Source organism: Salmo salar, chromosome ssa16, assembly GCF_905237065.1.
Source record: "Salmo salar chromosome ssa16, Ssal_v3.1, whole genome shotgun sequence".
NCBI lineage: Eukaryota > Metazoa > Chordata > Actinopteri > Salmoniformes > Salmonidae > Salmo > Salmo salar.
Genome location: NC_059457.1, coordinates 22691784 through 22717750, shown reverse-complemented (window position 1 = coordinate 22717750; position 25967 = coordinate 22691784). Strand labels below are relative to the sequence as shown.

Genomic DNA, 25967 nt, shown 5'->3' with positions numbered 1-25967 from the left:
AATATTCCATTACCGTACTTCGAAGCATGTTAAACGCTGTTTAAAATCAATTTTTATGCGATTTTTCTCATAAAATAGCGATAATATTCCGACCGGGAGTCGTTTTCGTTCAAAGACTGAAAGTGTAAAATGGCCTCTTCACGTGCACGCGCGCATCCGTCTCATTGTTCTCAGATCGACCACTATCCAAATGCGCTACTGTTTTTCAGCCATGGACTGCAAAGTCATCATTCAACGTTCTGCCGCCTTCTGAGAGCCTATGGGAGCCTTAGAAAGTGTCATGTTACAGCAGAGATCCTCTGTTTTCAATAAAGAGAATAAAGAAGGCCAAGAAATGGTGAGAGAGGGCACTTCCTGTTTGGAATCTTCTCAGGTTTTGGCCTGCCATATGAGTTCTGTTATACTCACAGACAGCATTCAAACAGTTTTAGAAACTTTAGGGTGTTTTCTATCCAAATCAAACCATTATAGGGATATTCTAGTTTCTGGGCAGGAGTAATAAACAGATTAAATCGGGTACGTTTTTTATCCGGCCGTGAAAATACTGCCCCCTATCCATAACAGGTTAAAATAGTTTTATGTCTGTGCAGTATATATACAGTTGAAGTCAGAAGTTTACATACACTTAGGTTGGAGTCATTAAAACTAATTTTTCACTCCACTAATTTCTTGTTAACAGACTATAGTTTTGGCAAGTCGGTTAGGATATCTACTTTGTGCATGACACAAGTAATTTTTCCAACAATTGTTTACAGACAGATAATTTCACTTATAATTCACTGTATCACAATTCCAGTGGGTCAGAAGTTTACATACACTAAGTTGACTGTGCCTTTAAACAGCTTGGAAAATTCCAGAAAATTATGTCATGGTTTTAGAAGCTTCTGATAGGCTAATTGACATAATTTGAATCAATTGGAGGTGTACCTGTGGATGTATTTCAAGGCCTACCTTCAAACTCAGTGCCTCTTTGCTTGACATCATGGGAAAATCAAAAGAAATCAGCCAAGACCTCAGAAAACAATTGTAGACCTCCACAAGTCTGGTTCATCCTTGGGAGCAATTTCCAAATGCCTGAAGATACCACGTTCATCTGTACAAACAATAGTACGCAAGTATAAACACCATGGGACCACGCAGCCGTCATACCGCTCAGGAAGGAGACCCATTCTGTCTCCTAGAGATGAACGTACTTTGGTGCAAAGAGTGCAAATCAATCCCAGAACAACAGCAAAGGACCTTGTGAAGATGCTGGAGGAAACAGGTACAAAGTATCTATATCCACCATCAAACGAGTCCTATATCGACATAACCTGAAATGCCACTCAACAAGGAAGATGCTACTGCTCCAAAACCTCCATAAAAAGCCAGACTACGGTTTGCAACTGCACATGGGACAAAGATCATACTTTTTCGAGAAATGTCCTCTGGTCTGATGAAACAAAAATAGTTCTGTTTGGACATAATGACCATCGTTATGTTTGAAGGAAAAAGTGGGAGGCTTGCAAGCCGAAGAACACCATTCCAACTGTGAAGCATGGGGGTGGCAGCATCATGTTGTGGGGGTGCTTTGCTGCAGGAGGGACTGGTGCACTTCACAAAATAGATGGCTTCATGAGAAAGGAAAATGATGTGGATATATTGAAGCAACATCTCAAGACATCAGTCAGGAAGTTAAAGCTTGGTCGCAAATGGGTCTTCCAAATGGACAATGACCCCAAGCATACTTCCAAAGTTGTGGCAAAATGGCTTAAGGACAACAAAGTCAAGGTATTGGAATGGCCATCACAAAGCCCTGACCTCAATCCTATAGAAAATTTGTGGGCAGAACTGAAAAAGCGTGTGTCAGCAAGGAGGCCTACAAACCTGACTCAGTTACACCAGCTCTGTCAGGAGGAAGGGGCCAAAATTCACCCAACTTATTGTGGGAAGTTTGTGGAAGGCTACCCGAAACGTTTGACCGAAGTTAAACAATTTAAGGGCAATGCTACCAAATACTATTTGAGTGTATGTAAACTTCTGACCCACTGGGGATGTGATGAAAGAAATAAACGCTGAAATAAATAATTCTCTCTACTATTATTCTGACATTTCACATTCTTTAAATAAAGTGGTGATCCTGACTGACCTAAGACAGGGAATTTTTACTAAGATTAAATGTCAGGAATTGTGAAAAATTGAGTTTAAATGTATTTGGCTAAGGTGTATGGAAACTTCTGACTTCAACTGTATATATATGTGTGTGTTTTCAACGTTGCACTGTATGTACTGTATCGTTTGCACTATAAAATAGTTATCAAGTGATGAGTTACAGTACAGTACAGTAATTACTACTGTACATGTACCTTACATTTCCCTAGCTTCTCAGGGCTGAAGATGCTAGCTGGCAGTCTTGTCCCTGGAGATGAGATGTTTAGGGCCATACGATGTGTGACGCATGATGCACAAATACTGAGTCAGCAGATAGTGTGTGTGTGTGTGTGTGTGTGTGTGACTTTGTGTGTGTATGTGTGTTCTTAGATGGCAGTAACTTGATGTCATAATGTTGTGTGATTGAGGCTGTTAATTTGAGAGATTACAGTTCCTCATGCACACACACGTTGCACTCAGAATTTATATTACAGCCATGATCACGAGGATTGTAAACATTTGGCTCTGACCCTACTTTCCGTGTCAGTTGAACATAAAATCCTCTGCCAGCTACTGTATAAAACTGAAATGGGAGTAGGAGGGAGCGGTGTTTACAGTGTGTGTGTTCCATTCTCTTCCGTGGTGTAATGACAGAGCAGGAAATAGCACACACATACTCTCAGGGTTAATGAGCATGGGCAGTGTAAATGCTTGTTTACCAATCCTAATGTCACACACACACACACACACACACACACACACACACACACACACACACACACACACACACACACACACACACACACACACACAGGTTGACGTTTATTGAGTCTTGTCCTTGCGGCAGAACTGAGCGATTTCCACTAGATAGGACAGCTGTATATTGTAAAAATTCAGGAAAACAAAAATGAGCTTTTGGTGTTCATTTTAGGTGAAGTTTATTAGGCATTGGAATTAGCAGTGTGGTTAAAGTTAGGGTTAAGGTTATATTTGAAAGATTTTATGACTTTGTGCCTGTGCCAGCGAGTTACCACTCTGCAGAGCTGCCATGACGAAAAACGCTAACCTGCCACACACACACACACACAAAGGTCAGAGCAGGTCCCTCTGCCACACTGTGTGTGTGTGTGTGTGTGTGTGTGTGTGTGTGTGTGTGTGTGTGTGTGTGTGTGTGTGTGTGTGTGTGTGTGTGTGCGTGTGTGCGTGCGTGCGTGTGTGCGTGCGTGCGTGCGTGCTGTGCGTGCGCGTGCGCATAAGAGAGACAGAGGGCTGAGTTATTTTTTGTTTATATGTGTGTGTGTGTAACTGCTGGGCTGTCATGTTGTCCACTCTAAACACTCCACCATCCCTCGTCAGCCCCTGTCCCCCTGGCCAAGCATAGACTCAGGGGTCAGGGGAGAGATGTCACTGTCAGGGCCCCTGCAGCAGACAGGGCTGATGTGTGAGGACAGAGTGATGGATGAAGTCTACCCCTGCTCCTCCCTCCATCCTCATCCTCTTGCTCCTCCTCATTCTTAAGAGTGGGGGAGGAGAGAGGGAGAAGAGAAGAGGTGGCTGGAGGTGTGAGAGGGAGGGGGTAGACAGGAAGGGGGAGTAGGATGGAGGGGAGAAAGAAGGGTATGGGGATAGAAAGGGAGAGAGGGTGAAAGAGAAGGGAGGGGGACAGTGAGGGAATCACGTGATTGTGTAGCAGCTGCATGACTGAGAGGGCTGTTCCTGGAGGAGCGAGAACAAGACCGAGAGAATGAGAGAGAACGAGAGATAGAGAGAGCAAGACAGAGAGAGGGAATGAGAGAGAGACGGAGCGTGAAGAAGAAAGAGGGAGAGTGTGAAAGGGAAAGAGAGCGTGAGAGAAAAGATAATGCCAGCAGGAAGAACAGGGAGCCGGTGAGTGTTGTTTGTTATGTCCTAGTGTATGTTTGCCTGGTGTGGTGAGTATGTGTATCAATGTGTATGTATTTTTGTGAGAGAGAAAAGATAAACAAACCAAAGCGAGCATGGAAAGGGGAAATATAGAGGCAGAGTGTGTATTCATGTTTGTGTGAGTTATTTTGCTAAATAAGCTCAAAAGCATGTTAGAGAAACAGAGAGAGAAAGAGAGAAACAGAGAGAGAGAGAAACAGAGAGAAACAGAGACAGAGAGAAACAGAGAGAAACAGAGAGAGAAACAGAGAGAGAGAGAAACAGAGAGAGAGAAACAGAGAGAGAGAAACAGAGAGAAAGAGGGAGAAACAGGGAGAAAGAGGGGGCTAAAGGAGTGGGAATAGGAGAGAGAGAGGATGTGGCGATGTCTCAACACACACGCAGCTGTAAGGATCTGAGTGTGTGTGTCTGTCTCTCTGTCTGTAGAAGTGGTGGGGGGGTATATGATGGTTGGGTTAAATTCAGTGCTAATAGCTGTATGTGGGTCACTGGGAGGGCAGTGGGGGAACACTAATAATGTTAGTGTGTGTCTGGGTGTGAGCGTGTGTGTGTGCGCCTATTGTGTGTGTGTGTGTGTGTGTGTGTGTCTGCTTGCTTGCCTGTGTGTGTGTGTATGTCATTGTCACGGCTCTGACAGACTAACCTGACCTCTGACCTTATACTTGACCTCAGCTCCTTCCCCATCTCTCAGAGCCGTCACACAAACGCTGTTCTATTATGATAGCGAGAACCCGAAAAGGCTAAATATTCATAATTTCACTTTTTTGTCCTCCCCTTCTCCCTCTATCTTTCCAGGTATGAACCATGAGTCAAAGTCGCGGTCATTAGGAATGATCTCCACGGCATCTCGCACCACGGCGACGGTCAGCCCTCTTACCCCGCTAGCCAACGGGAGTGTGGCTGCTCAGTCTGCTCACTCCGGATTCGCTGCCGCTCTCCGTCAACTGGCCAAACAGGCTGAAGACCCCAGAGGTTAGCACAGTGACCCCGCCTCCTCTTACCTCAGGACAGAATATATCATCTATACAAAATCCATCCATCCGTGTTTGTGTGTTAGCTCCTAATGCAGGTAATTACCTGCTATTACATATTCCCTCTCACTCTCTCTTTCCCTCTCTCTCACTCCCACTCACTCTCTCACCCTCTCTTTCCCTCTCTCTCACTCCCACTCACTCTCTCACCCTCTCTTTCCCTCTCTCTCACTCCCACTCACTCTCTCACCCTCTCTTTCCTTCTCTCTCACTCCCACTCACTCTCTCACCCTCTCTTTCCTTCTCTCTCACTCCCTCTCACTCTCTCACTCTCTCTTTCCTTCTCTCTCACTCCACTCACTCTCTCTTTCCTTCTCTCACTCCCACTCACTCTCTCACTCTCTCTTTCCTTCTCTCTCACTCCCTCTCACTCTCTCACTCTCTCTTTCCCTCTCTCTCACTCCCACTCACTCTCACACCCTCTCTTTCCTTCTCTCTCACTCCCACTGACTCTCTCACTCTCTCTTTCCTTCTCTCACTCCCACTCACTCTCTCACTCTCTCTTTCCTTCTCTGTCACTCCCACTCACTCTCTCACCCTCTCTTTCCTTCTCTCTCACTCCCACTCACTCTCTCACCCTCTCTTTCCTTCTCTCACTCTCACTCACTCTCTTGCCCTCTCTTTCCTTCTCTCTCACTCCCACTCACTCTCTCACCCTCTCTTTCCTTCTCTCACTCTCACTCACTCTCTTGCCCTCTCTCACCCTCTCTCTCACTCCCACTCACTATCTTACCCTCTCTTTCCTTCTCTCTCACTTCCACTCACTCTCTCACTCTCTATTTCCTTCTCTCTCACTTCCACTCACTCTCTCACCCTCTCTTTCTTTCTCTCTCACTCACACTCACTCTCTCACCCTGTCTTTCCTTCTCTCTCATTCGCACTCACTATCTCACCCTCTATTTCCTTCTCTCTCACACTCACTCTCACCCTGTTTTTCCTTCTCTCTCACTCGCACTCACTATCTCACCCTCTCTTTCCTTCTCTCTCACTCACACTCACTCTCGTTCTCTCCCTGCCTATCCCTTATACTATCCCCTTTATACTAACCCTCTCTCTTTCACTCATCTCTTCCATTTGTTTTTCTGGCATCACTCTCCCCCGCCAACTCTCTCTCCCTCTTCCTCTCTCTTTCTCTCTCTGTCATCTCCCTCTTGGATGAGCCCCATTAGCTGCTTTTGTGTGTTTACATGCGTGCGTGTGCATGCTTGTGTGTGTGTTGATTAGTGAGACGTCTAATTTTTACAGTAATGGCTTTCTGATGGCCTCTGCTGTGAAATTCCCCCCCCCCTCTCTCTCGCTCTCTCTCTCTCTCTCTCTCTCTCTCTCTCTCTCTCTCTCTCTCTCTCTCTCTCACTCTCTCTCTCTCGCTCTCTCTCTCCCCTAGGTTCTTCTCCCAATAGTGAGTCTCCAGTCTCCTCTCCAGCCACCAGTCTCAGTTCTCCAGTCAACACTCCTAAGAGGGGGTTGTCAGGACCACTCCAGACCCCAATTCGGGGACACAGCCTTCCCTCCACCCCTTCTGTAGTCACTATCGCCCCCACTCCCACCAAGACCGGCAGCATTCTCTGGAGAGGAGAAGGGCGCCAGGTAAGAAGAAACACACACAGAACTTTAGTACTCTTCTCTTCTCTCCTCCACTTTACTCTGTCTTTATCTCTTTATCTAACCCCTCTCCCTTCTTTTCCTGACAAGGTTATACAGGGGTCAATGAGCCATGGAGTCATCTCCTTTCTCATTTTTCTCCCTCTTATCTTCTCTCTCTTTTTCTGTCTTTCCCCCACCCCTCCTGCTACCACTTCCACCATTAAAGAAATAGTCCCAACGTTTATCCAAGTCAATGTGTCAGGATCCCCCGTCCCTCTCATCTCTATTTCTGTCTCCATCTCTGTTTCTCTCTGAGAGAGAGGGTAAAGAGGAGTCACCCAGTGGACCCATACTGGAGAGAAAAAGCGGTAGCTGTAGACGCTGTCTCCAATTGTTATATTTCCTGATTGTGTGTTTGGTGTGTGTGTGTAGTTTCAGGGAGCTTTGTGTACGTTTGCTTTTGTCCCAAGACCCCTCTGTGTATGTGTGTTTGTATTTAAGCTGGAGTGAGGAACCAAGCCCCCTAAACAATCCAGGGGTTAGCCCCCTGAGCAGCCTTTCTCCCCCTCACAAAGAGCAGTCTGTCTGGCTCGGCTTCCTACCCTGGGGCTCCTATTCATAGAGGGGTCAGCGGAAGAGAGAAAGAGAGAGCAAGGAGAGTGAGGGTTAAAGAGGCAGAGAAATGGACAGAGTGGGGGAGAGAGTGGGGGAGAGAGAAAGAGAGCGAGTGGGGGGAGAGAGAGTGGGGGAGAGAGATGGAGAGAGAGAGTGTGGGAGAGAGAGAAAGTTGGGGGGAGAGAGAGAAAGAATGGGGGAGGGGAAGGGGTACAGAGAGAGAGAGGGGAAAGTGGGACAGAGTGAAAAAGAAAGGGGGAGAGGGGATAGATAAAAGGGAGTATGAAGGAAGTTAAAGATTGAAAGGATGTGATGTTTTGACTTCCGGTACATTGATGTAGCAGGTGCTTCACATTCAGTCAGAGTACATCCAGTTCAACCAATAATGACAGCATGTCCTGTGTCTGTAAGGCCAGGGGTCAAGGTGTGTTCTGGGAGCTGCTGCAATTTGTTCTGCACCGGATAACCCCAACACACACACACGTGCACACACACACATACATACGTACACACACAGACACGCGCATGCTTTGTCCCTTGATCCTCCTCTTTACAACGGTGGATGGAGACCAGAGAGAGGCGATAATGACTAGGGAGAGAGATCAGAGAGAGAGATCAGAGATCAGAGACCAAAGACCAAAGAGAGACCAGAAAGAGACTGGAGTGTGTTTGATCATTATTGGAAAGCCTGGTGTGAATCTGATTTCTCTGAGAGAGATATTCAAAGATATTCAAAGCACATAGATTTCACTGCTGCAGCCAGAAACCCTGGTTGTTGGAGTGAACCTAGACTTTATTATCCAACACTAGGCATTAGCACTGGGAGCTAATACAAGTCCTCAGCAAGGTTACTCGTGTGGGAGTAGTTTGGTGGAGTGAGTGAGTGAGTGAATGAGTGAGTGAATGTTTATACTTTATGGAGAGAGGTAGACAGCAGAGAAAGATGAAGGGTGTAGTATAGGGAGGATGAGTTTTAGGATGTCCCCTCCTGCCCTGATCTTGACTTCCTCTGACATATCAGAAGCACTTCTCCACCCGGGTGGGCTTTTAGCTCGCAGCTAAGAGGTCATCTCCCCTCCCTTTCCCCCCTCTTCTCTCCTTCCTCTACCCTACTCTCCTTCCTCTACCCTACTCTCCTTCCTCTACCCTACTCTCCTTCCTCTACCCTACTCTCCTTCCTCTACCCTACTCTCCTTCCTCTACCCTACTCTCCTTCCTCTACCCTACTCTCCTTCCTCTACCCTACTCTCCTTCCTCTATCCTATTCTCCATCCTCTACCCTACTCTCCTTCCTCTACCCTACTCTCCATCCTTTGTCCTCTCGCTCTCCCTCCCTGCCTCAAGGCTCTTAGAGCTATTAATGTGTGAGTCTCTTACCTTGACCAAGAAGAAGGTGTGTGTGTGTGTGTGTGTGTGTGTGTGTGTGTGTGTGTGTGTGTGTGTGTGTGTGTGTGTGTGTGTGTGTGTGTGTGTGTGTGTGTGTGTGTGTGTGTGTGTGTGTGTGTGAATAGCGAACAGACATGACAAGGGTGCCTGTCACGACTTCCGCTGAAGTCGGCTCCTCTCCTTGTTCGGGCGGTGGTCGGTGGTCGACGTCACCGGTCTTCTAGCCATCGCCGCTCCACTGTTCATTGTTCCATTTGTTTTGTCTTGTTTCCCCGCACACCTGGTTTACATTCCCAAATCACACTACATATATATTCCCTCTGTTCCCCCATGTCTTTGTGTGGAATTGTTCGTGTTACTCGCCAGGCTGGTTTTTCCCCAGGAACCGTGTTGTACCCGAGTGTGTTTAATTGTTTAACTTATGCATTATTGTGACTGTTGTCGCGCTTTGCACTTTTGCCATTTGGCTGGAGGTTTTTGACGCAGTTGCGTCCATCTGTTGTTACTTCTGCCAATTAAAGTGTGCGCCTGATCACAACTCTCCGCTCTCCTGCACCTGACTTCTTACCAGTAGCACACAACCTGACAGAATTCCACACCTCCAATGGGGTCAGCAGGAGCAGGAACCCCGGTCCGAGGGGTCGAGGAGCGTGTCCGAGAACACTCGGCGATGCTGCAACATCTCGGACCCACGATGGATCGCGTTGTCCAGACCATGGACCGCTGGGAGAGACAGGGAGTCTCCAGCGCCTCGACCAGCACAACCGGGTTTACCACTACCCGTCCCTCCTGCATCCGGTCCCAGTGAGATACGTCTCGAACTTCCCAGGGAGTATGATGGGACGGCAGCACGGTGCCAGGGGTTCCTATTACAACTGGACCTCTACCTGGCCACCGTTCACCCGGGTCCCTCGGGAAGGTAGAGGGTGTCCGCCCTCATCTCGTGCCTCTCGGGGAGAGCTCTGGAGTGGGCAAACGTCGTGTGGGGAGAAGGAGATGCGGCATTGGACCACTTCGAGGAGTTCACCCGCCGCTTCTGGGCAGTCTTCGACCATCCGCCCGAGGGTAGAGCGGCAGGTGAACGTCTCTTCCACCTGAGGCAGGGGACGAGGAGCGCCCAGGAGTTCGCCCTGGAATTTCGGACCTTGGCCGCCGGAGCAGGTTGGAACGACAGGGCCCTCATCGACCACTACCGCTCCGGTGCCTATGGAGCTGGGAGGGGCTCCTCTCAGGGAGGCCGGAGGAGGGGCCTTCACGTGCACCATCTGTGGCCGCAAAGGGCACACTGCTGGTCGGTGCCGGGTTGGTGCCTCTAGGAGTTGAGGCAGCAGGCAGGGCTCTCTGGCGTCACCCCAGGTGAGTTTGCACCACTCTCATCCAGAGCCCTCTGTTGTCCACCTGTTTGTGCATGTTGTTTTTCCCGAGTTTTCCCCGCACTCCCAGCATAAGGCGCTAGTCGATTCAGGCGTGGCTGGGAATTTTATCGACAGAGCATTCGCCCTTAGTTTAGGGATCCCCATTGTTCCTGGGGTTAGACCCTTCCCGGTACACACTCTGGATAGTGGACCATTAGGGTCCGGGTTAATCAGGGAAGCCACCATCTCTCTGGGCATGGTGATGCAGGGGGGTCACGAGGAGAGAATCAGTCTCTTCCTCATTGACTCTCCTGCGTTTCCCGTGGTACTAGGCCTTCCCTGGTTAGCTCGTCATGACCCCACTATTTCACAGAGGGCTATCATGGGGTGGTCGCGAGAGTGCTCGGGGAGGTGTGTAGGAGTTTCCGTTGGTGCTACCACGGTGGAAAGTCCAGACCAGGTCTCCACCGTGCGCATCCCCCCTGAATATGCCGATTTGGCTCTCGCCTTCTCCAAAAAGAAGGCGACTCAAAAACCACCCCATCGACGGGGGGGTTGTGCGATAAATCTCCTGGTAGATGCCGCACTTCCCAGGAGTCACGTGTATCCCCTGTTGCAAGCAGAGACAGTGGCTATGGAGACATATGTCTCTGAATCCCTGCATCAGGGGTACATTCGGTCCTCCACTTCACCTGCCTCCTCGAGTTTCTTTTTTGTGAAGAAGAAGGAGGGAGGTCTGCGCCCGTGTATTGACTATCGAGGTCTAAATCAAATCACGGTGAGGTACAGTTACTCGCTACCTCATTGCCACGGCGATTGAGTCAATGCACGGGGCGCGCTTCTTCACTAAACTGGATCTCAGGAGCGCTTATAACCTGGTGCGTATCCGGGAGGGAGACGAGTGGAAGACAGCGTTCAGTACCACCTCAGGGCATTATGAGTACCTCGTCATGCCGTACGGGTTGATGAATGCTCCATCAGTCTTCCAATGCTTTGTAGACGAGATTTTCCGGGACCTGCACGGGCAGGGTGTAGTGGTGTATATCGATGACATTCTGATATACTCCACTTCACGCGCCGAGCATGTGTCCCTGGTGCGCAGGGTGCTTGGACGACTGTTGGAGCATGACCTGTACGTCAAGGCTGAGAAATGCCTGTTCTTTCAGCAGGTCGTCTCCTTCCTAGGGTACCGCATTTCCCCCTGAGGGGTGGAGATGGAGAGTGACCGCATTTCAGCTGTGCATAATTGGCTGACTCCCACCACGGTAAAGGAGGTGCAGCGGTTTTTAGGGTTTGCCAATTACTACCAGAGATTTATCCGGGGTTTTGGGCAGGTGGCGGCATCCATTACCTCACTGCTGAAGGGGGGTCCTGTACGTTTGCAGTGGTCGGCTGAGGCGGACAGGGCTTTTGGGCACCTAAGGGCTCTGTTTACCTCGACTCCCGTGCTGGCCCATCCGGATCCCTCTTTGGCGTTCATAGTGGAGGTGGACGCGTCCGAGGCTGGGATAGGAGCCGTGATCTCTCAGCGCTCGGGCACGCCACCGAAGCTCCGCCCCTGTGCTTTCTTCTCGAAGAAGCTCAGCCCGGCGGAGCGGAACTATGATGTGGGAGACCGGGAGCTGTTGGCTGTGGTTAAGGCTTTGAAGGCGTGGAGACTTTGGCTTGAGGGGGCTAAACACCCTTTCCTCATCTGGACTGACCACCGCAACCTGGAGTACATCCGGGCAGCGAGGAGACTGAATCCTCGCCAGGCAAGGTGGGCCATGTTTTTTACCCATTTTGTGTTTTCCTCCTGTCCTACAGACCAGATTCCAAAAATGTGAAGGCAGACGCACTGTCCCGGCTGTATGACACAGAGGAGTGGCCCATGGATCAGACTCCCATACTCCCGGCCTCCTGCCTGGTAGCGCCGGTCGTATGGGAGCTGGACGCGGACATTGAGCAGGCGTTACGTACAGAGCCTGCTCCCCTCCGGTGTCCCGTCGGGCGTCTGTAGATTCCGTCTACTGTCCGTGACCAGTTGATCTATTGGGCCCACACGTCACCCTCCTCTGGTCATCCGGGGATCGGTTGGACGGTGTGCAGCCTGAGTGGGAAGTACTGGTTCCCTACCTTCGCAAAGGACGTGAGGGTTTATGTTTCCTCCTGCTCGGTGTGCGCCCAGTGTAAGGCTCCTAGACACCTGCCCAGAGGTAAGCTACATCCCTTACCCGTTCCACAACGGCCTTGGTCACACCTGTCAGTGGATTTTCTGACCGATCTTCCTCTCTCACAGGGAAACACCACGATCCTGGTCGTTGTGGATCGTTTCTCTAAGTCCTGTCGTCTCCTCCCTCTGCCTGGTCTCCCTACAGACTGCGGAGGCCTTGTTTACACATGTCTTCCGGCACTACGGGGTGCCTGAGGATATAGTGTCTGATCGAGGTCCCCAGTTCACTTCAAGAGTCTGGAAGGCGTTCATGGAACGTCTGGGCGCCTCGATCAGCCTTAATGGGCAGGTGGAGAGAGTGAACCAGGATGTGGGCAGGTTTCTGCGGTCATATTGCCAGGACCGGCCGGGGGAGTGGGCGTCGTTCGTGCCCTGGGCAGAGATGGCGCAGAACTCGCTCCGCCACTCCTCCACTAACCTCTCCCCCTTTCAGTGCGTATTGGGGTACCAGCCAGTTCTGGCGGCGTGGCATCAGGGTCAGACCAAGGCTCCTGCGGTGGACGACTGGTTCAGGCGCGCGGAGGAGACATGGGAGGCCGCCCATGTTCACCTCCAGCGGGCCTCGCTGCGCCACAAAACCAGCGCAGACCGTCACCGCAGTGAGGCCCCGGTGTTCGCACCGGGGGACCGGGTCTGGCTCTCGACCCGAAACCTGGCCCTCCACCTGCCCTGCCGGAAGCTGGGTCCACGGTTTGTGGGGCCATTTAAAGTTCTGAGGAGAGTGAATGAGGTGTGTTACAGGTTACAGCTTCCCCCCGATTACCGAATTAACTCCTCGTTCCATGTGTCTCTCCTCAGGCCGGTGGTGGTTGGTCCGCTCCAGGAGTCTGAGGTACGGGAGGTTCCTCCGCCCCCTCTGGACATCGAGGGGGCCCCGGCGTACTCCGTTCAGTCCATCTTGGATTCGAGGCGTCGTGCGAGGGGCCTTCAATACCTCGTGGAGTGGGAGGGGTACGGTACGGAGGAGAGGTGCTGGGTTCCGGTGGAGGATGTGTTGGACCCTGCAATGCTGCAGGAGTTCCACCGTCTCCGGCCGGATTGCCCTGCGCCTCGCCCTTCGGGTCGTCCCCGAGGCCGGTGTCTGCGCGCTGCTGGAGCCGCGCGTCAAGGGGGGAGTACTGTCACGACTTCCGCCGAAGTCGGCTCCTCTCCTTGTTCGGGCGACTTTCAGCGGTCGACTTCAGCTTTCTTCTTGCCATCGCCGCTCCACTGTTCATTGTTCCATTTGTTTTGTCTTGTTTCCCCGCACACCTGGTTTACATTCCCTAATCACACTACATATATATTCCCTCTGTTCCCCCCATGTCTTTGTGTGGAATTGTTTTTGTTACATGTTTCGTGTTACTCGCCAGGCTGTTTTCCCCCAGGTACTGTGTTGTACCCGAGTGTGTTTAATTGTGTCCATCTGTTGTTGCTTCTGCCAATTAAAGTGTGCGCCTGATCACAACTCTCCGCTCTCCTGCACCTGACTTCTTACGAGTAGCGCACAACCTGACAGTGCCAGAGTAATGATGAGAGCATTACTGGCATGGGAGTCAGTGATGTGTGCTGAAAACAGAGTGGTTGGTTGGATTTGCTAGGATGTGACAGTGTTAACATGCTATGGATAGATCAACATTAAGGGACAAATCCTGACTTGAAAAATGTCTATAAATGGAAGCTCCACATGTTGTGAGTAGGAACTTTTTGCCTAACAAAGATTGTCTTTCTGTCTCTCTCCCCTGCTGTCTCTCCCTCTCCTTCTGTCAGGCTGAGTTGGGTGTTCGGGGGGTGAGTAGGGAGCTTGTGGGATCTGAGCCCAGCCTTCCCCAGGAGAAAGGGGCTCATCCTGTCCTCTCTCCTCACATCCTGGCTCACCCATCCTACCCCTTCAGCCTCACCCCCAGCTCTGTCATGCAGGACCGGCGACTACAGGGCCTCAGGTGAGCCACTCTATCACCTGGATGCCTACACACACACACACACACACACACACACACACACACACACACACACACACACACACACACACACACACACACACACACACACACACACACACACACACACACACACACACACATAAACCTATCTACGGTGCATCATATAAGTCTCTATACTTGCTTAAACCTTAAAACGCATACACCTCCTTTAACTCCATGACAGCAGACTCCAATTTGCAATCTGATCCCCAACTCCTCCCCCTCCTGTAGTCTACCTGGTCAGGTACAACCTGCAGTTCACTCAGGGGCTGTCCAAGAGGAGTACCTAAGAGGACTCCGCCCCTTCGCCACCTCTGATGACCTCCGCCTGCGCTCGCTGCCCCTGGGGCTCGACCCCACCACTGCTGCCCACGTTACTGCTGCTGCTGCCTACTACCACCCTGCCTACCTCCACCACCTACACAGGTCAGTCTATAGACCACCCTGCCCACCCCCACCACCTACACAGGTCGGTCTATAGACCACCCTGCCCACCCCCACCATCTACACAGGTCGGTCTATAGACCACCCTGCCCACCCCCACCACCTACACAGGTCAGTTTATAGACCTCCCTGCCTACCTCCACCACCTACACAGGTCAGTTTATAGACCACCCTACCTACCCCCACCACCTACACAGGTCGGTCTATAGACAACCCTGCCTACCTCCACGACATACACTGGTCAGTCAATAGACCACCATACCTATCCACCACCTACACTGGTCAGTCTATAGACAACCCTGCCTACCTCCACAGGTCAGTCAATAGACCACCATACCTACCTCCACCAACTAAACAGGTCAGCCTATAGACCAGCATACCTACATCCACCACCTACACAGGTCAGTCTATAGACCACCCTGCCTACATCCACCACCTACACTGGTCAGTCTATAGACTACCCTTTTTTATATATATGTTTTTATTTTACCTTTATTTAACTAGGCAAGTCAGTTAAGAACAAATTCTTATTTTCAATGACGGCCTAGGAACAGTGGGTTAACTGCCTTGCTCAGGGGCAGAATGACAGATTTGTACCTTGTCAGCTGGGGATTCAAACTTGCAACCTTTCAGTTACTAGCCCAACGCTCTAACCACTAGGCTACCCTGCCATCATCAACTACACAGGTCAGTCTATAGACTACCCTGTCTACACCAACTACACAGGTCAGTCTATAGACTACCCTGTCTATCTCCACCACCTACACTACTCAGTCTATAGACTACCCTGCCTACATCCACCACCTATACAGGTCAGTCTAGAGACAACCCTGCCTATACTACCTACACAGGTCAGTCTATAGACCACCCTGCCTACCTCTATAACCTTCATAGGTCAGTCTATTGAACCCTGCCTTCCTCAACCACATATACAGGTCAGTCTAAAGACCACCCTGTCTACCACCACCAGCTACATAGTTCAGTCTATACCATCCTGGCTAACTCCACCACTGAACAGGACAGTCTATAGACTAGCATACCTACATCCACCACATACAGAGGCCAATTTATAGATCACCCTGCCTACCTCAACCACCAACACATATCAGTCTATAGATCACACTGCCAACCTCTACCACATACACAGGTCAGTCTATACCATCCTGTCTACCTCCAGCATCTACACAAGTTAGTCTGTAGACCACCCTGCCTTCCTCCACCACCTACACTACTCAGTCTATAGATCACCCAGCCTACCTCCACCACTTACACAGGTTAGTCTAGAGACAACCCTGCCTATACCACCTACACAGGTCAGTCTATAGACCACCCTGCCTACCTCCACCACTTACACAGGTTAGTCTAGAGACAACCCTGCCTATACCACCTACACAGGTCAGTCTATAGACCACCCTGCCTACCTCCACCACTTACACAGGTTAGTCTAGAGACAACCCTGCCTATACCACCTACACAGGTCAGTCTATAGACCACCCTGCCTACCTCCACCACCTACACAGGTCAGGCTATAGACCATGCTGTGTACCTCCACCAACTACACAGGTCAGTCTATAGACTGCACTACATACACCAAATACACAGTTCAGTCTGTAGACCACCCTGCCTACATCATCTACACATGTCAGTCTATAGACTATCCTGACTACCTCAACCACCAACACAGGTCAGTCTATAGACCAGCCTGCCTACCTCCACCAGCTACACAGGTCAGTCTATACCATCCTGGCTAACTCCACCACCTGAACAGGACAGTCTATAGACTAGAATACCTACCTCCACCACCTACACAGGTCAGTCTATAGACTAGCATACCTACATCCACCACCTACACAGGTCAGTTTATAGACCACCCTGCCTAGACTGCCCTGCATACACCAAATACACAGTTCAGTCTGTAGACCACCCTGCCTACATCATCTACACATGTCAGTCTATAGACCACCCTGCCTACCTCAACCACCAACACATATCAGTCTATAGACCACACTGCCAACCTCTACCACATACACAGGTCGGTCTATACCATCCTGGCTACCTCCAACACCTACACAGGTCTATAGTCTAACCTGCCTGCCTCCACCACCTACACAGGTCAGTCTATAGACCATGCTGCGTACCTCCACCACCTACACAGGTCAGTCTATAGACCGCTCTGCATACACCAACTACACAGTTCAGTCTGTAGACCACCCTGCCTACATCATCTACACATGTCAGTCTATAGACTACCCTGCCTACTTCGATCACCTACACAGGTCCGTCTATAGACCACCATACCTACCTCCACCACCTAAACAGGTCAGCCTATAGACCAGCATACCTACATCCACCACCTACACAGGTCAGTCTATAGACTACCCTGCCTACACCACCTACACAAGTCAGTCTATAGACTACCCTGCCTTCCTCCACCATCTCCATAGGTCAGTCTATACCATCGTGCCTACCTCCACCACCTCCACAGATCAGTCTATAGACCACAATACCTACCTCAACCACCTACACAGGTCAATCTATAGACCACCCTGCCTACACCACCTACACAAGTCAGTCTATTGACTACCCTGCCTTCCTCCACCATCTACACAAGTCAGTCTATAGACTACCCTGCCTTCCTCCACCATCTACATAGGTCGGGCTATAGACCACCCTGCCTACCTCAACCACATATGCAGGCTAGTCTATAGACCACCCTGCTAACACCACCTACACAAGTCAGTCTATAGACTACCCTGCCTACCTCCACCATCTACACAGGTCAGTCTATAGACCACCCTGTTTCCCTCCACAACCTCCACAGGTCAGTCTATATACCACCCTGCCTACCTCCACCACCTACACAGTCAGTCTACAGACCACCCTGCCTACCTCAGTCTGGCTCTGCAGTTATCAGAGTCAGTTTTTTGCAGATATGGAGACAGAGACCCAGAGACAGGCAGGAAGATGAAAAGACAGACAGGGACACAGAGAGACAGAGAGGGAGACAAGGGTTTGCAGCAGCCTGTGTGTTTGTGTTTCCAGGATGAGATGTATAAATGCGACTGAACCCCAAAGTGTGCTTACTGTAAAAAAAGAACAAGTTGAAAACATTGCTCCCTCTCTCTTTGACTCTTTCCCTCCTTTCCTTCCCCTTGTTTTCGTTTTCTCCCTCCTTCTTTTCCACTTGTCCCTGTGTGTTCCAGGATGGAGGAGTCTTTGTGTCTTTCTGCACTACGGTCTCAGTTCTACTCTGTACCAGCAGGGGGGGCTTTCCCTCACCTCCACCCCTCTGCCCTCCACATGCACATGCCTGGGGCACGCTACCCTGGGGAGTTCAGCCACACACAGAGTGCACTGGCTGAGAGGTACAGTAACACACACACGTATAACACACACACACACACACCTGCACCATCCCACACATCACACTGGCTGAAAGGTGTTACACTCATACATGCACACAAACACACACATCTCTCTGCAGGAAAGGCACAGGTTGCTGACTGTTATATTTTTAGAACACACCCCACCATGCTACCATACACACATCACGAACACACACCAATACACACATCAGTGTGTGTGTGTTCATCCTGTGGTTACCTATTAATTGTTCATCTGCTCTTGCTCACTCATGCTGTGTATGTCTAATATGGTGTGTGTGTGTGTGTGTGTGTGTGTGTGTGTGTGTGTGTGTGTGTGTGTGTGTGTGTGTGTGTGTGTGTGTGTGTGTGTGTGTGTGTGTGTGTGTGTGTGGGGGTGTAAGTGCATGCTTGGGCATGTGTGTGCATAGGTGTGTGTGTTAAACAGTGTGTGGTTAATCTGCCCCATGGTGGGTGTTGCATCTCTCACCCTCTCTCCCCTGTGTCCTTGATGTGTGTGTGTGTGTGTGTGTGTGTGTGTGTGTGTGTGTGTGTGTGTGTGTGTGTGTGTGTGTGTGTGTGTGTGTGTGTGTGTGTGTGTGTGTGTGTGTGTGTGTGTGTGTGTGTGTATTTTCTGACCTCCCCCACAGAATACAGATGGAGGAAGAGCTTCGCCAACGAGAGAGGGAGCGAGAGCGTGAACGAGAGAAACAGAGGGAGCGTGAGCTTGAACGGGAGAGAGAGAGAGAGCGGGAGAGAGAGAGGGAGACAGAGATGGAAAGACAGAAGGATAGGCAGAGGGAGAGAGAGAGGGAGAGACAGATGGTGAGAGCGGTGAAGAGCCAATACCTTGCTGAGCTGAAGGCTCTCACGGCTCTGCCGGAGGACAGGGTCAGACCTGGGGAGAGGCTGACACCTAACAGACTGGGTACGGTGTACACACACAGACACATACACACACAGTGTAGACTTAATACACACAGATTGATTGGTTGATTTCCCGTTAACTACGGACCAGAGATTTCCCTTTTAAGTAGAGCCTGATTGCAATCAATATCCTGTATTATAACATCCATAATGTATTTCAAAGTGTGTTCTTAAAATAAAATGAAGCATTCATTGTAATACCTCATCTATATTCCCCAGATAAGCCCAACCTCCCTGCCCTTCCAGTACCTAAACCTCTACAGCCAGGCCTCCAGTCAGCCCCTCACCTCATGCCCAGCCTGGTGCCCTCTCAGATGGGGAACACACACACTGCCTCAGCCTCTTCCGGGGGGCTCCATGGAACACTGATCTCTGCCATAATGCTCCAACAGGCCAATGGGGAGGAGCGCAGGTTGGCACGTCAACGCCGGCAGGGGCAGGAGAGGGAGGTGTGGCCATCTGGGGAAGGGGTGGAGCCTAGGAGAGACAGCTACAGGTCAGTGTTTAATCAGACAAGGAACAAGCAGTTGAGAAAGGTGGGGTTGACCTGTGTGTGTGCGTTTGTTTGATAACACTACAGTGTCCCCCGAGTCAGTACTCTCTCTACTCTGCTGACATCTACTTTTAGATTGGCTGCATCATCAAGGTCAACTTGGATAAAACCCAGTGTGTGTTTGTGACTGCATTGTGTTTGTTGTCTTCACAGATCCAACGCCAGCCAACGTGACACAGGCAACAGAGAATCTCAACCTTACCTAGGAGCCCCACCTCCACTCATCTCACCCAAACCTCACCTCCTCCCCCCTGCCCCTTCCACTACCCTCTGGAACCCTGCCTCCCTCACTGAGACCCCCCCAGACCCCTTTTTCAGGTTCGACTCCCCTGTTAATCCATCTCGCTCCCCTCCTGACCTGACCAGAGCCGAGCGGTCCCCCAGCTGGGAGAGGGGAGAGGATGGGTGCAGGAAGAGGGGGAAGGGCCCAGAGAGGTTCTCGTCTGTCAGGGGACCCATTCTGCAGGAGCCTGGCCTCTGGGGCTGGGCTGAGCTTGAAAGATCCACTCACAGTCTCCACCACCACCACCATAACCACCACCTTAACCAGCTCCACCAGAGTGGTTCGCTGTCCATCTCCTCTCCCAGCCCCAGCTCCAACCTGGGGGTCCAGCACCACGCCAGCTCCCCATCTCCCTCCATGGACCTCCAGAGGTCTGAACGGCCAGGCCAGGAGCCTCAGAACCCAGTGGTGTACGATGAGATCCTCCAGCAGCACCGCAGGCTTGTCAGCAAGCTGGACCTGGAGGAGAGCAGGAGGAGAGAGGCCAGGGAAGGAGGTAAGACGAGAGGGGACGGGATGTAAGAGAGAGGGAGGTGAGGAGAGGGAGTTTTCAGAGTGTATGAGACGAGATCTGGTGTGGTCTTTAACATAAATATTGTCGGTGCTCTCTCACTGTCTCTCTCCCTCACTCTCTCTCTCCATCGCTCCATCTCTCCATCTCTCTCTCCCCCAGGGTATGACTATGATCTAGATGAGTGGTATGATGACAGTGATGAGGAGGAAGTGAGGGCCCACCTCAGAAGGGTAGCAAAGCAGCCCCCGTTAAAACTGGACACATCCTCAGAGGTAACTGCCGTGCACGCACACTAAAGAATCGCCACGTCCTCTTACTATAACGTTGTGTGATTGTTCGTTCTCTGTAATCTGTTTTTTTGTAGAAGGTGTGTTTCCTGCGTGTGTATGGCCTGACCACGCTGGCCCATCGTGACCAGCTGCTTCATCAGAAGAGGAGGAAGAGGAGGAGGATGTTGAGAGAGCGCAGCATCTCCCCTCCAGCAGTACGAGGCAAGAGGAAGACCTCTCCGCCTCCTGTGGCACCCACTCCCACCCTCAGCACCATTCTCACCCCAGAGGAGATGAACTGCTCCCCTCACCTGGAGGACAAGAAACACTTCCTCAACATGTTCAGCCTGTCCCATGTGACCAACCAGCAGAGGAGAGGTAACATACACTACACTAACCCCTATACACTACACCCTAGCTCTTATTCTCCAACCCCTAACCACTACACTCTTGTGTACTGTAATGCTATATCCCAGGGGTATTCAAATCTTGCTCTAAGAGGTTTTCTTTTCTACATGATAATTCATTGGTGTCCCAGGTCTAAATCAGTCTTCATTCTCACCCCCCGTCCCATCCCCCGTCCCCCACACACCCCCTCTTTCTCTAGATAAGGAGAAGATGGAGGGGTTGTTGAAGGCTATAAAGCTGAAGAGTGTGACGTTGGACACCATCAGATACAACCCATTACCCCTCTGTAGAAGCCCCCCTGTTTCCGCAACTGGTAAGACACACACACACACACACACACACACACACACACACACACACAAACAACACACACACACACACACAAACACAACACACACACACACACACAAACACACACAAAGGGTAACACCCATGAGATCCTTATACTGCGTTTATGTTTATGTTATCAGGCGAATCAAACGGACTCCACTACTCAGACTCCCCAAGCCCCTCGCCCTCCTACCCCCACCACCCCAACAACCTCCACACAGACCCACTAAAACCATCCACCCCTCCACCCAGCCAACCGCCTCCCCTGGCCCCCGACCCCAACAGGAAAGGACTGGATGGAAGTCACCCAGCTAAGAGGCTCCAGTGCCTCCAGAATGGAGCAGGCCACCCTGGCCATCATCCTCAACAGAAGGTGCCCCTGGCTGTGCAGAACGGGCAGAACAAACCCTGGGAAAGATTCATCCCGAAGGACTTCCACCAGTCTGTGTTGCAGTCTACCCACAAGACACTGAGTGGCTCCACCCGCGTTCCAGAGTCCAGTATAAAGTCTGAGCCCTCAGTGCCCTACAACATCCCCCCACTGAAGAGACCAGCCCTCCTCAACACATCCCTACACCCCACCAACGGGCATCACCCTTACCCCTCTCCACCCCACCATGTACCCCTTGGCGTACGGGATGAGCTGTCAGAGGAAGAGGATGAGGAGGAGGAGGAGGGAGAAGCCCCTAGGAAGTGGAGGGGCATAGAGTCAGTCTTTGAGGCGTATCAGGAGTATGTGGATGGTGAGTTTACCTTTGGGCTTTATTTGGGATGAGTCAAATAAAAATACACCTGTTTCATCTACAAATATGTTTGTTTTTTATGTTTTTGTCTCACTTGCTGTCTCTCCCCCCCACACTCACTTTCTCACCCTCTATGCCGCTCTCTCTATCGGTCTTCCTCTCTCTCCCTCTATGACCCCATGTCTCCCTTTACCCTCCTGTCGCTCTCTCTATATCTCTCTTCCCCTCTCTCTCTCAGAGCGGGGTATAGAGAGACAGGTTCTCCACAGTCAGTGCCGGAGGCTGGAGACTCAGAACTACACTCTCAGTCTGACAGCTGAACAACTCTCACACAGCATGGCGGTAAGAACCTCAAGGCCCATATATGCACAAAGTGTCCTCAAAGTCCACATATACACAGTGTCGCAGAGTAGGAGTGCTGATATAGGATCTGTCCATACAATCTTATTTATTTTGATCTAAAAGTGGAAAGTAAAGCTTGATCAGCACTCTGACTGACAGTCTGTCTGTTTCTGTCTACACTGATGTGCTTTGTTCACCCCCACTCTCACTTTTAGTGACACTCTCTTTATCTCTCTCTTGCTCCCATCCCTCTCTTTCTCTCTCTCTCTCTAGGAGCTGGTGAGTCAGAGACAGAGGGTGAGAGATGAGAGAGAGAGGCTGCAGGCTCAGCTGGAGCACTTCAGGAAGTGTCTGACCATTCCCAACGTGCACTGGGGCAAGGGGCAGGCCAAAGTTCGCCCCTCCCCGGTGACCCCCTACCCTGCTCCAGACCGACAGACAGACAGACAGACAGACCGACGACCGATGAACGATGGAGAGACAGAGGACACTGAATTGGTTCCCAGTCAGAGGCAGAGGGGGAAGAGAGCTCTGGACTGGGAAGGAAGACAGGATGATAGAAAGGGAGGAGGGAGAAAAGGAGGACAGGCCCTGTAACCTCACATGCCACTCTCCTAGACTTTGTAGTGTGGTCAGACTCACCACTGGTGAAAGACTGGTAGTCTAAAAGCTAAAGGACATAGCTACATAAGGGTATGGCATAGTATTGGGACACACTTTAACCAATCGTAGACTTTGGGATGAATACAATGAGCAGTCATATGTCCTCCCTTTCTCTCTCAATGGTCTGGAAGGGTTTGGAACCAATAGCCAGCCAACCAACCACTGAACTGAAAGGACTTGAATCAGCCAAGATGCACTTAAAGACCTAGAAGAGCTACTAGTGATCATACTAGTGACAGTACTGTTGAAACTACCTAGAACTAAAAACTGTGTTGTAGAGCTTTTACTATTCTGGAGCTTTTTTCACTTGGGTTCATGGACTAGCAAAAACACAGGTGTAGAATATTTAAGACAGTGTTTCTATAAGGAAATAACTGGAGGTTTTGAAAAATATTTTTTTAAATAAGGTTAAATAAATCTTTATAGGATTTAGAAGTCTCAGTTATGTTTTTAATAATTATGCCATTGATAATGTAAATAGCCTACCTATTAAGCCAGAATGTTGTATGTTTTTATTATTTTAAATATTGTTATTTAAATGCCTGCTTTAGAATAAACATTTGAGGTAAAAACAAGATGCTTGGGATAATTTTGTGCTGTTGTTGGCCAGTATGAAATATTTAAAGAGGTAAACATTTTAGAAGCGCTGTATGTTAAAGGCTCTCCATAAAGTTGTGTTCTATGTCATCACGTAATTGCTCTCGAGCCCCTGCAGCTGTGCGCAAAGACATGCACGTGCTTGGGCTTACTCTACAACCTCATTGGACAATGCTATGTCGATCTGATCCCGCCTCCCACTTTAAACATTTTGGGGAGGTGAGAAAGAAGTACCCTGGAGCAGGTCCTTGTCGTTCTGCAGCCCTAGGTGAGACCAAAAAATGCTGACCCCTGCAAAACTAGAATAATCCCCGTAAGCAAAATGACATTGCAAATACGTATTTTGAAGACGGTGAAGTTAGGGTAAATGTAGGTTCTGAATGAAAGGTGAAAATGTATTTTTCGTATGTTTAAAATACATATTTTCCCAGGATGTTGAAAAGGCGTCTTTTCTGGACGTTGAAAAATGTGTTTTCCGGACGTTGAAATCAGGTAAATTTTTTGGTTCTAAATGAAAGTTTAAAAGAAGTAATTTATAGACGTCTATGTTTGGCTCAAATCCAGGCTCGTCCAGAAATGTATGTCTGTGGATCTATGTCCGTGGACGTTGAAATCAAATCTGAACCAAACATAGACGTCTATGATTGGTTCAGATTTGGTCTGGACCGGACCCAAAACCAATGTCTGTGGATGTGGAAATCAATGCCGGTCCAAACTGCACCAAAAAAAAAGATGTCCAAAAGGCGTCGCCTTCTGTCATTGCTTACTGAGGTATTGCCTACAGTGTTGCCTGAAATTGAATTTTATGAATGTCTATCTATGTGGTAAAGCTACCGTTTAAAAGACTTCCAAAAGACGTCGGCTCGTGCTTACTGAGGTGTAGCCTACCATGTCAGCCACAATGGAATTTTATAAATGCCCATTCATGTGGTAGGACCACCGTTTGTAAAACAGGCCGATGCATTGGTTTAGTTAGTTCTGATACCTGTGACTAATCAATTTGGCTATTTAAGTTCTGTATATCAGCTACTCAACTTTATCAGGAGTTATCGTGAGCCTATTTGCAATGTGTTTACACAGCGGGAAAAGCAGAAGTGTTTAATTTTTCTCAATGATCAGCTTGTCAAAAATGGACAGATACAAACTTAAAAATTCTGATCATGACAAAGGGGTGAAACTCCAGGACAACAGTGTGATTGTCCATTCCATTTTGTCCATTTTACTTTGTTTGACCTGGCCTGTTTTTAGGATATGTTGTTTGTTAACATGACAGCACATATTTTATTTGATTTAGCATTATTTAGGTTAGGCAATTTCACCAGAGAAACCTGCATGATGTAAAAAGTGCCCATCTCATTACATTGTCATACATTTTATCTCCATTCTTTGGTCTACAGAAAAGGCTACATACACTATCTACCATGTCCTATATCTGCTACATGATTTATGTTAGATTATTATTTTGACGGAACGTTGGTGGAGCACCGCAGCAATGCATCTCTCCAACAGAACCCTGGAGAGGCACGCTGGGAATGGACAAACAAAATATTTTGCGTCCCTTTGACAAAGTGGTCACGGTTTATCACAGGGCGGCATCAGCGCTCACCTAAAAATCCCATATGCCACTGGTTGGGAGAAATTGTCATTGTTTTGGGGCAGAATTATGTGAGGTTTTATGTACTGTGGCCGCTCTCGTCAATCTTGCCTAATCCCGCCTAATGAGCGGGCAGATGGCTGTGCGCTGGAGGCGGGGGACAGAAAGGGTAATATTTCGATAATGATAGCTATGTTATCTTCTTTTAAGCTGAGTCCCAGCTACAATCACCTCATGTCTTTGGGCCATCTTCTGCCACAGGACAGAAATGGAATTAAAAGTCACCCAGCCAATTGTAAACAGATGGTCCCCACGCTGCCAGGTTTTCCACAGAGACCTACTGCACATCTAGGTAATGACGGGTCAGCTCTCTACATCCTATTGACTTTAGAGGAACTCAGCCCTTTCCATTGCAGATACCCAGTCTAACCCCAAAGTCTGCCCGCTCTACTCCCCCCCCCCCAACAAATGAAAAACAAAGACACATTCTGTGAAATCATGTTTCTACCTGCTCTAGTTAATCTTTTGCTTGTAGGCCTATAATGTTAGATAGCTATTTATGGAAATATTGCTGTAATTTTCTGATGAAAATGCAAATAAAATGTTTGTATAATTTAGAACTTGTCTACATCAATTTCAATGGGACTTACCTGTATAAATAATCATTTTGATCAATAAAAAAAAGTTTAAATTGGAGTCATCTTTGACAACATTTTACTGTCCATCTACTCTGAACTGGCG

The 25967-nt window shown here is 49.5% G+C and overlaps 1 protein-coding gene across 8 annotated transcripts in view; it reads left to right on the top strand.

Annotated features, from left to right (window-relative positions):
- Nucleotides 1–25967, top strand: part of LOC106573381 (genetic suppressor element 1) — a 44354-nt gene that overhangs the window by 16977 nt on the left and 1410 nt on the right. The window contains exons 1-17 of one of the 8 annotated variants that reach the window (XM_014148386.2): nt 3806–4017; nt 4849–5025; nt 6469–6671; nt 13986–14158; nt 14429–14623; nt 17845–18006; nt 18654–18931; nt 19150–19426; nt 19637–20262; nt 20440–20552; nt 20645–20927; nt 21157–21270; nt 21428–22030; nt 22269–22372; nt 22646–23900; nt 24064–24124; nt 25488–25578. In XM_014148386.2, the coding sequence (XP_014003861.2) occupies nt 4851–5025; nt 6469–6671; nt 13986–14158; nt 14429–14623; nt 17845–18006; nt 18654–18931; nt 19150–19426; nt 19637–20262; nt 20440–20552; nt 20645–20927; nt 21157–21270; nt 21428–22030; nt 22269–22372; nt 22646–22969 (3630 nt within the window). In that variant the 5' untranslated portion in view covers nt 3806–4017; nt 4849–4850 and the 3' untranslated portion in view covers nt 22970–23900; nt 24064–24124; nt 25488–25578. Of the gene's footprint in view, nt 1–3805; nt 4018–4848; nt 5026–6468; nt 6672–13985; nt 14159–14428; nt 14624–17844; nt 18007–18653; nt 18932–19149; nt 19427–19636; nt 20263–20439; nt 20553–20644; nt 20928–21156; nt 21271–21427; nt 22031–22268; nt 22373–22645; nt 24125–25436; nt 25962–25967 lie in introns of those variants that run through there. The other 7 variants (XM_014148389.2, XM_014148390.2, XM_045697050.1 and 4 more) reach the window with 7 other exon arrangements.